Raw genomic sequence first — 10,735 nt, 5'->3', positions numbered from 1 at the left:
AAGGCAGCAAACATCTGGTTATAAATCCTGCAGCGTTCAGTTTAAAAGAATTCCTAGAACAGTGAAAAAATTAAAAATGAAAAAAGACAGTAGCAACAGAAGTTACCTGTCCAAGCACCTACTATTCCATAGAGAGAACAGGAGTGGGTCGTGTGTCTCACACCAGCCATAAAGCCCATAAACCTCAAAAAGAGCGAGCCATGAGAAAGATACTGGACATGCGATTTGTTTTCAAAGTCTCTCTATGCCCTTAAGGTCCCTTATGTATTTAAGCGACAGATTTTTGCAATAAGGGGTAGAAAAGATTTAGCAAACGTCACTGGTTTCATTTGTTGGATTTCGAAGTCCAGTATAACATCTGAAGAAGTATCTCCTTTGCATCTGACATACACGGATGTTCCAGACGTTATTTCCTGAGTAAGTATCACACATGAAAGATAGCACACGAAGTGGGAGAAAACGCTCCAAGAGTGACCATCAGCTCAGAACAAAAACGTTAACAGTCCACATATGCATCAAGCATTGACACTGTGTTATGGACAAGGTGTTGTAACGTTCCAAGAAAAGATTTTATAAAACACATTAAAGCATTAAATACAAGGCTTAAGATACAATCCGTACATTGACATAGCAAGACATCAATTATAAACATGGTAAATTGAACAGAAGAAAATCTCCAGTGTTACAAAGAACAAAATTTCATCAGATGTAGTTTAAGAAACTTATTCTTGCAAACAAGAGTTTCTAACTGGCTCTTTCAAACATTAAAATATACAAAAACAGTTGCATCACCATCAGCTGTATTAGTACTATTGTAATCCAGCACTACGCTGACCATTTTTTCAGCACATGCTTCCAAACCCACATACTGAGGTAGTGTTAGTGCAACTGTATGAAAGTTTAGCATGTGTTTTTCAGCATACGGAACTGAAGGAAATACAGTGTATAAAGCTGATGTCTGTAAAGTTCACCTTCAATGGGAAACACTACCTGTTTACCACAGGCTAGATTTGTTGGTGTTTTTTTCCTTTAAGTAAAAACAAGACACCCCTCTCGCACCCCCAGCCCATTCTATACATTTCACTATTTCAGGAGCAATGGGTAAGTAGGGAGTAAATACATGAGACAAGTGTGCCCATTTGTACCAATGAACCCTCAAGCAAGGTTTTCATGCAGTATCAATACCCAATGTCCAAACAAATGTACATCATGTTTCAAACCCTGTCTCCCTCCCTGACCACTATGACTTACTTATCTCCAAGCTAGCAATGGAAGCACCAACCACAGAGTAGCATCTTATCCCAAGGGAGTCAAACTGTAAATCTCTCAATCCCCTGTTTGTCTTTCAAAAGGTCTTATGTTTACTTCACAAATTTTACTACTTTGAGGTGTAACCTGGATATTCTGAAAGGGTGATAGAAATGTAAAGTTCCTGTGAGCCACAAACTACTATGGAGACTCAAACACAGTCCAGAATGTTCAGTTACCAGCTCTTTCCTCTAAAAGATGTTTCCTGTGATAGAAATACAGAGGTCCCACTATACCGACTAGCACGTTTACTCCCTGCTGTTATTCCACATATGCTTAGTGTGTGACAGCTGAAAAGGGAAGGACTGACCCTATCAGCCTGTCAAGGAGTGCAGGCACCTACCAGTAAAAAGAAAAAAGAAAAAGAAAAAGAAAAAAAAAAATCCACCACCACCCAAATTCCCCTTAGATAAACAAGCAAGGAGAGAAGAGCCTCTGGAAGAGAGTTTACTACTCAGTGACTAGAAAATTAGGTTTCTTTCATGTTCTGTGGTTCTGCAACTCTTCATGGAAGTTAAAGACCTTTATATTCTTCAAGTATAACCTGTGCACTTGAAGGCTCAGGAAGAAAGATTTGAAAATACCTTTACTGCTGAAGCTCCTTTTGTTGCTGGACCAGCTGGTCCACTCTCCTGCTTAACACCAACAGTCAACCTTTCACTTGATTTTAATAATAATAATATTTAATTCTACAAAAAAAAGCCATTTTATTACATTCCTTTTAAAATAAAAAAACCAAACTGTACAAAGAAGCATGATCAAACCTCCATAAAGCAGGTTAATACTGTTCTGTTTATTGCCTCTTGAAGACTCTCTGCATAGTGTCCGTGAGTTGTGTTTAAGGTCCAAGTGAAGATAAAACAGCAGAGCAGCAGAGAGGTGAGGAAGGGCCACAGAGGTGGGCAGTGCAGAGCCTCAGAGGGTACATGGGACATGCTCCATTAAAGTATCCAGAAAACAGCAGCATTGCACACACACAACCCCCCTCCAAACAAACCCTATTTTCACAAGATTATTTTTCAATTGTAAACATTTTACTTCTTGTTTTTTAAAAAAGAGGCTTATCTTTTTTTATATATTTATATATATATATATATCTATAGTTCCAGGGCTTTATGAACCCAGAGAATGAGAAAGGAATGAAAAGGGAGGGAGGAGAAGGAGGAGGAAAAGGAGGGGGAAAATAGGGACTGAAAAATGGACTCAGTATCTGTTTTGGTTATCTGTTTTCCAAAACAGCTCAAGGCTAATGAGAAAATGCACAGCCAGAAGGACTAAGGAAAATCAGGCAGCCTGGAAAAAAATCAGGAGCTGAACAGCCAAAACTCAAAAAGAAATAAAGCAAAGCAAATGCACACACACAAACACACACAAGTGTGTGCACTCACACCACACACACATAAGGGTCCAGGATCAATTTGTTAATTGTTTGTGGACCTAGGTTATAGATTTTATTTTTTTCAATTCTGGCTGAGCTCTCTTCTTTTTATTCTTTTTTTCCCCTTCTTTTTTCTTTTTTTTTTTTTTTTAATTTTTCTTTTTTAAATCTGCTGCATGTTTCCCAAAGCTCAGAATTGAGTATTTCTCCCCAGTTATACTCTTTGGATTTCTGTCAACATCAGCTTTTATGTTCAGCGGGGAAGAAGTAAGCCTGGTAAGTATTGTATGAACTGCAGCTTTATTCTAAAGTACCTCTAGATGTCTAATCACTTTTAACCAACTTTTCTCTCCTCCACACCTTACCACATTTCCCCCCCAAAAAAAGCAAAAAATAAAAACAAACAAACAAAAAAAAACACCCCACCAATGCACAGGCTTTAACTCAGTGTTTTTGTAACAAATAGTCTGCAGTGTTTTCACTTTGGCCACTGTTAAAGATGCAGGCATAGAGAAGGGAGTGTTGGACTAGCATGTATTAAAGAAAAAGGAACATTAACATTACAGATCTCTCTCAAAAAGACTAAAACACTAACAAATACAAGTCGATGCACGTTTGCTTTAAACTAGTGTAATTCTTTTTCACATTGGATTAAACATTATTTTGTACACCAAACATTACAGTGCTGTTTATCTCCTCCAATCATGCAAAAAATAGTTTAAACGTGCCACTTCTGCCACAAATAGAATAGGACCAATTCCCCTACATACCTTCCAAAATCAGGATTTGAAATGAGAAACACAGGTACTAAAATCCTCCTTCAAAAGCTTTATAAAGAAATACAGACACAAAGCTGCCAATTAATACCAAGATGGCACAAATTACAGATTTGTACAGAAAGCTCACGTTAAGTCAACTGACACTTCTTTTGGCCTCATCATTTGAAAGGCCATATCCTGTAAGGTCAGAAAGTGATGACTTTAAAAGGATCCTGAACTTACAGCTCCCATCTACAAGAGTAAGAACAGTAGGTGTCCAGGAATTTTGAAATACCTGCTTTTTAACACCTTCAACTCACATTGAGAATTTGAGGCACTCGGCAATTTACAGGATCAAGCCTTACAGAGGTAGAAGAGACTTAACTGGTGCAGTAATTCACAGAAGTTTGTAGAAAGCTACCAGACAGCTTTCTGAAAATCTTCAAGTGTGAATCATGCTTCAATGCTTGCCAGTGAACAGACATGAACTGCAATACATCTGGGGACCAAAGCAGCATCCAAATAAAATTCCCACTTAGGTTGTGAACTGAGCATCTTCATTAGAAAACTGATGCTGAAGAATGAACACAATTTTACGTTCTGCAAAAAAGTAGGGGCAGCAGTCACAGCACGCGTGCCTTTTACTCTTGCCTTCTTGATTGACATACCCCCCCCCCATTCCTCTTAGCTTCTCTGATAAACAGCATTGCAAGTTGGTTTAAAAAAAAATTTACAAGAGAGAGTTCTGTCGGTCATCTATTTACATGTGGCATCACTCCACAAGAAGTTTGATCTCATTGGCTAATAGCTGGTTCATGTTGAATAAAGCCCCCGGGAGCTTGGTGAGCAACTCTCTCTCCGTGGTCTCAGGGTCGCTGTCGACAGAGCTGGAGCTAGCACTCATATTGTCGACAGCGGCACTAGCTGGAGGGCCCAGCTCTGGCTCGCTAGTCTCGCTTGCCGTGGACACCACAGAGAGCAAGGACATGCGCCGCGTCAAGCGACCGGGGGTAAGGAGAGAAGCGGCATAGTCCGCTATGATACCAGCTACATCTAGATTACAAGCCTTGTCAAAGGCAATGAAACCTACATTTGCATTGGCCTCGCAGACGTAGAATGAACCGTCGTCCTTCATCAGCAGGTCAATGCCACACACGTCCATCCCCAGGATGTTTGACACTTGGACTGCCAACTGCTTGCCTTGTTCACTCAGTGAGCACATCATCCCTACGCCACCTGGAAAAAGTGAAAAAAACTTGCTGTCTGTACTCTGGTCACAGGTGACTTGACATCCTTCTCAACTGGCTGGTGTTTTTTGACTGGGAATTTCCAAAGCAAGCCTGCAAGCATACTGCCGATGACTCAGAAAGCAACCTCCTTTCCTCAGTGACTACTAATGAACTTGAAGCCACAGCAGGATTTCAAAAGATTCTGACCTGCCAAAGCCAGGTCAAGATTATGACTTGTTTAAAAAACAGTTAAGTGCTGACCTTTTAGTCAAGAAAGATATCATACATTTTTATGATTCTGGGATATTAAAAAGATGACCTAACAAACCACCTTTGTTCCTTCTAAGGTAGCGGTCTCCCATACATATTTGTAAGTTATCACAAGAAATCTTTCAGCAAAATTAAACCAAGTGTTCCTGATAAGACTACAGCTTTAAGATATAATTGAGGGGGATGGGGGCTAAGACATATCACCTGCTCATGTCCCCCTCAGCTTGCTATCATAGATTACTGTCTCTAAAGCAAGAATTAGGGAACATTTGTGTCTGAACCTCAGCTGGTCCAGTTCACAGTCCATCATCTAAGTATTAACCGACTCAGACTTCATCTATCACAACACCTAAGTTTAAAAACAAACAAACAAACAAACAAACAATAACAAACCAAAGAACATTTAGCAGAAAAATCTTTCAGGCTGTATTTCCTCAGCATCAAGTAGTAACTAAAACCTCTCAAGCACTTTGGACATTTTGACTAACCAAAACTGTACTACACATGAACACATTTTATCCCATCCCTGCTCAGGTTCAGTACAGTTTCAGCCAGGCAACCTCAACCCTCTTTCCTCTTTCTAACCTTCAGAAACCTCCCTGTCCTACACACAAAGCTATGCAGAAACTCAGTTCTGAGTATGCCACAATCAATGCAGTAACCTTCCTCTTCCTCCCAGACATGGTCTTTGGGGGAAAAGGTTGCAGGGAGGAGCCTGACAGACTTAAGGCAGCACAGCAGCTGCACAATGCAATCCGCCTGTTTATTGCCTTCAACAGTTTCCTCCCTTAACGCTCTCTTCTACCCTCTTGCCAACTGGCTGTCTCCACCTCCCCGAGTCTCGTCTTCTGTCTTTCTTCTTTTTCTGTTCCTCTTAACACGATGAAATGAATGATAACATGGCATTAGCATGTCTGCCAGTACCACATCAGTTGCTCCATTTGTGTTCCTAGACCTTCCCCCTCCTTTTCATCCGTCCTATCCATCTAATACTTTGGGCAGAGATTGTCTCTCCTTCTGTGTTTGCTCAACACGCATCTCGTTTAATCCTCACTCTCATGTTTCCTCTATAAACCCCCAAGAGTAAGCACAATTAATACATCATAAAAGCTGCAGCTTATTTCAGTTGGGTTTGTGATTTTTCAACTGGATTGAAAAATTCTGATCAAAACCATGAACAATGCTTTTCCTACCAAGTGAGCAGTTACTCTGCATCCTCCCATCTGTTGAGCAGCGGAGCATGGTGCCCACCACACGGCCTCCTACTACGATGACACGTACATCCTTGCCATGGGACTCTTTAACGTATTTTTGAAATAAGTAAGGGGCATCGTGACGGATCAAATGGCTTAGGTCTGCCAAATGGTGCTTGTCTCGTGCCAGGAACACAGCTTTACCTGTATGAAGAAAAGAACAATGGAAGATTGGAAGAAGCTACCGATTTGAGCTGCATCAATGATTCAGTGCATAAAAGTAAAACCTCTGACCAGTATGCTGCCCATTCTCACAGGCCCCATCTGTAGCTTATACCCATTTACAAATTCTTCTGTGGACATCAGTGTTCCACTGCTTCAGTGCTTCTAAGTGTTCAAGTACTGACAGAGTTAGAAAGAAAAAGAAAAGAAAACAGCTTTAGATAAAGGAAGTGGTCTTGTAATTTCAACTCCTTTTCGTACAAGTCCTTAATGAGAGAAAAAAGGAAGAAATACTTAAAGAGCAGAAGACATTTAATTAATAACACAGTTTTGTTCATCCAAAAGGACTGGACCCGCAGCCTACAGCTTTGACACACACGAACCAATGACATGAAACTGTTAAACACCAGGCAGCTAAGAACTCTGAAGTCACTAGGGTGCCACTGCAGAACCAACCGCTTCTCTGTTGAGAAGTTGCTGAGAGCTGCTCTTCCCAATACTTACAAGAGCTTGCAACTCCAGAATGAGGCTTTGCAGTGAAACAACTACATTCAGAGGAAAACACTAGACTCCACAGTATCCAAGATAATTTAGCAGAAGATTCCACAAGACATAAAATGAACAGGATGTACTACAATTTTGAAAAAATCTCTTTACAAATCACTAGCTTTTCTGCAAGTAAGCATCTCAAGGACTTGTTTAACCTAAACCATGTCATTTCATTCCCCTTCATTTCTAGAGCACACCAAAGACTTCTTTGGTCTTTTCCAATTTTACTAATACTGATGAAAGTCACTCCTGAAACAGACTCTACCGCTTTCCATCTCATTTCTAGTCTCACAAGACGGCATTCCTTTCCATCTTTAGCTACATTTCCCAACTCCTCTTCCCCTTTCTTAAGGACTCTTATGTGTCATATCAGATTCATGTTTTGCAATCAGGCTGCACAATTTTTTTTTGTGGCAGAACTGTCATTCAATTATGCTACAATATCAACAGAGTACAAAAATCAATTGATAAACTGCCTATCTTAACTAAGGGAACAGAAATGCAGCAGTAGCAGAACTAGAAGAAATAACATGTGAAGAAGAATTCTACCAAGTGTTCCAAAGCCCAACTGGAGCCTCTGCTTCGTCAGGATTTAAGGTCTCCATAACACAGAACAGAGGAACACAGAACACTTGAGGAACATGGAATTTCTCGTCACAAACAGAGTATCAGAATGTAGGCTTAAAAATCGTGACAAGAAAGCAAAAACCTCCATGTGCTTTCTCCCATTCCCAACTTCAGCTCTCCTACAGGCACTTAATAATCCTACCGTATTCCTAAAATGGGATAGGAAGAATGATGCCTTGGAGGGGAACTACTTAGTTCTTGGGAAATATGCAGCATCATGACATCTTGGCAAAAATAGGATTGGCATATTTGCTGCAGCAGCAAACTATGCAGAAAATGGGCCTAGAAGAGTATGACTTTTATTCATCAGCCAGTACCTATGACCATGTTTGCCTGGGTTTTTTTTAAATACAATTTGCAAATGGCTGCTCTTCAATTCATTTGAGTAAGTTCCCCCAACTCTCTTAATGTGAAAGGATATGTACTGTGCACAAATTTGCATTAAAATGCCTGGAATTTTAAGTGCTCTAAAGCAAAACTTGTAAGCAGAGATTTACATGAATTCTGGCTAAAAAAGGGAGAAGAAAGTCAATAGCTGCAAACACTGTAATTATTTAGTAGATCCTAACAAGAAGCAGTGTTAAGTCAAATCCACTGTCTCAGATACCCCACAGTTGTCAAACTCAGCTTGCTGCAAAGTCAAACTCCAACTTGGCTTCACAGCTCCACAAGCACTTTAAAACCATATAAACAGAACTGCCAACAGAAGCAGGTCTGATCTTCCTCTGCCTCAGCCTTTTGCTCTCACTCTTCCATTACATCAACACAAGCATTTGTGTGAGTAAATGATAATTCATGTAAGGAATTAATCCAAGTAAAAATAACCCATCTAGATTCACCCAACATCAGTTCCTGAATCCATTTACTACATGGCTACAGAAACATGCATGCCAGCAGAAGAGATGCACCAGAGCAGCACAGAGTGGGAACAAACTGATGGACAATCAGAAGGAAGAAGTGGTGTCTTTTTGTTATGCTTTTGTTTAAGGTAACTGATGTTTTATGTCCTTAAACTTCAGTTTCAGTCTCTTTCTTCTAGTATTTATTAAACTGGTTTTAAAGTAAATTAAAAACAGTGCAACCTCCTGTGCAAATAACCTCTGAAATGGATTTTAAACCTGGTTTCCTTTAGTAGATCACTAACTAACATTAAACAAAATTGATGTAGTGTTTCATATTCAACACTTAAAACAAAAGACTGATAACAGAACAATTTCATCTGAACCTGCTGTATTACCACCAGCACTGTCAGAGATATTTTTCTGAAAAACAGAGAACCAGTTTGACAAACAATACATGAGATTTTATTTAAATCAGAATCCTAATTATAGACAAAGTGAAGTAGAAAAAAAGTCAAATTAAGACTAAAGGAACTAAGATTTAATTTCTTACGCCTATTTAGAAACACCCCTAAAATCCACGTAGGCTTCTCCCTGCTTCCCTAAGGCCAGACCTTCCATTATTCCAGTTCAAAGTTCTCCTCACAGAAGTCACCAATGCACCATAATTTTGAACCTCTACCCCTCCTGTTATTGCAAGACTAGGTTCTACTAAAACTGCTTCCCAGTGTTGCAGCCTACTCAACATTCAGAAGTCGAAGGGTGGTAGAATTTAGATGTACCTTGAAGAAGTCCAACACCTAATAGAAGACCTTCTTAACTATCACCCCTTGACGAGACAAAATCTTAGAGTGCTGCTCAGAATACTCCTTGCCCTCACCCCTGACCTCACACCCACCTCGGTGACCCCGCGTGTTCTTCACCACCATAGGGAACTCCAGCACTTCCGCCTCATCAATCATTTTGGCAAAATTCTCATGACCACCTGGCAAAAAGAAAACCAACAACATTATGTGCCACCAATCTGGTGAGGCCAAATTGGGGATGTAATTGCCACACATTCCTCCCACCCTCACAGCTTAGACAGTGCAGAAAAAACTATCAGTTAAGAGGAACTTGGTCAGGGAGCATGATCAGACTTTGAAGGTGTTTGTGACCTGTGGGATACTAACTCCTACTTCCTTTGCAATGGAAGACACAAGTTGACAAAGGCCTCTTGATCACAACCCCAAAAGGCTCAGTCCAATCCCTGAATGCCCCAATTCTACCATCTTATTCCAGTTTATCCCTTTTACTTTATCAATTCCCACCTTTTCAAATGTCTAGCAGGAAAACAGCACAGACGTAACACCAGTAACAGTTCCATCCAAACTACTAACCAGGAAAGCAACATGGAATACAAAGACAAGGCATAATCCAGAGAGCAGCAACAACCCAAATCTTGTCACTCCACCTCCCCCCTTTCCAAGGCTTAAGTCTCCTGCATCTCATTCTCCCTATTTCCTGAAGTAGTACTTCAACCTTTTCGTCTCATTGCATCTGTAAGGACCTTAGAGAGTAGCTTTTAACGACCATTCACATGATTATGGTTGATACTTCAAGGTTATTTGAGTTCAGTTCAATTCACAGAAGGCTGACCACAGTACAAGAAATACAGAAGAGAAAGTCAGCAGACAAAGGGATGACACTCCTCTAACAGCATGTGCAGTAAAGCGCAGAAGTCAAGCCAAGACACTGGTCACAAAGCCAGCAACAGCCATCACTACCCTGCCATGGATTTTAATGCATGTCATGGAATAACATGTCATTCAACACAACCTGTTTTTCTTGGCAAAGCCAGCTCTCACTGATAACTTGATACTTATTTAAAAAAAAAAAAAGAAAAAAGAAGAAAGAAAAAAGAAAAAAAGAAAAAAAAAAGGTCATGCTTCTGTCAAATTCCAGAGGCAGGCATTAAAAGAAGTGGCAGGGAGTTATGAACAAACAGAGATGTTCTGCAATTACCCCATCATTCGTGGTCTCCCCTTCCCCCCAAAAAAATTAAAAACTTATTCCTTTCTCAAAGAGCTAGAGCCACCACATCTATAAAGAAAGGGTATGTTTCTTCTCAAATGTGTTTTCACAGTAATTGATGGAAATAGTAATTCATAGTAATTGATGGAAACCCATGTTTTTGTTGCTGTCAAGTTCCCATTACAAAAGCCTATTGGTGCAACCACACAAAGGGGAGGAAAGCACTGCTATTTCCCAAGAAGGAAAGGAAGGCTGAGAGGTATCTTCAATTCTTTAATATATTGTAATTAAAAGCAGAAATAGCATCAGGGTAGCTCAGACAAATGGTTCCTCTAATCTAGCACTCTGT

At 40.1% G+C, this 10,735-nt stretch overlaps 1 protein-coding gene across 2 annotated transcripts in view; it reads right to left on the bottom strand.

The window, feature by feature from the left end:
• Window positions 1-4,123: 4,123 nt before the first annotated feature.
• RIMKLB (ribosomal modification protein rimK like family member B) overlaps window positions 4,124-10,735 on the bottom strand; it is a 46,268-nt gene continuing 39,656 nt past the window's right edge. The window contains exons 4-6 of one of the 2 annotated variants that reach the window (XM_050898753.1): window positions 9,272-9,358; window positions 6,137-6,340; window positions 4,124-4,680 (exon numbers count right to left, since the gene is read on the bottom strand). In XM_050898753.1, coding sequence (XP_050754710.1) covers window positions 4,217-4,680; window positions 6,137-6,340; window positions 9,272-9,358 — 755 coding nt within the window. In that variant the 3' untranslated portion in view covers window positions 4,124-4,216. The remainder of the gene's footprint in view (window positions 4,681-6,136; window positions 6,341-9,271; window positions 9,359-10,735) is intronic. The other variant, XM_050898761.1, reaches the window with a different exon arrangement.

Source organism: Gymnogyps californianus, chromosome 1 (assembly GCF_018139145.2).
Source record: "Gymnogyps californianus isolate 813 chromosome 1, ASM1813914v2, whole genome shotgun sequence".
Classification (NCBI taxonomy): domain Eukaryota; kingdom Metazoa; phylum Chordata; class Aves; order Accipitriformes; family Cathartidae; genus Gymnogyps; species Gymnogyps californianus.
Note: the sequence above shows the minus strand (reverse complement) of the source record. Positions and strands in the feature narration are given on the sequence as shown.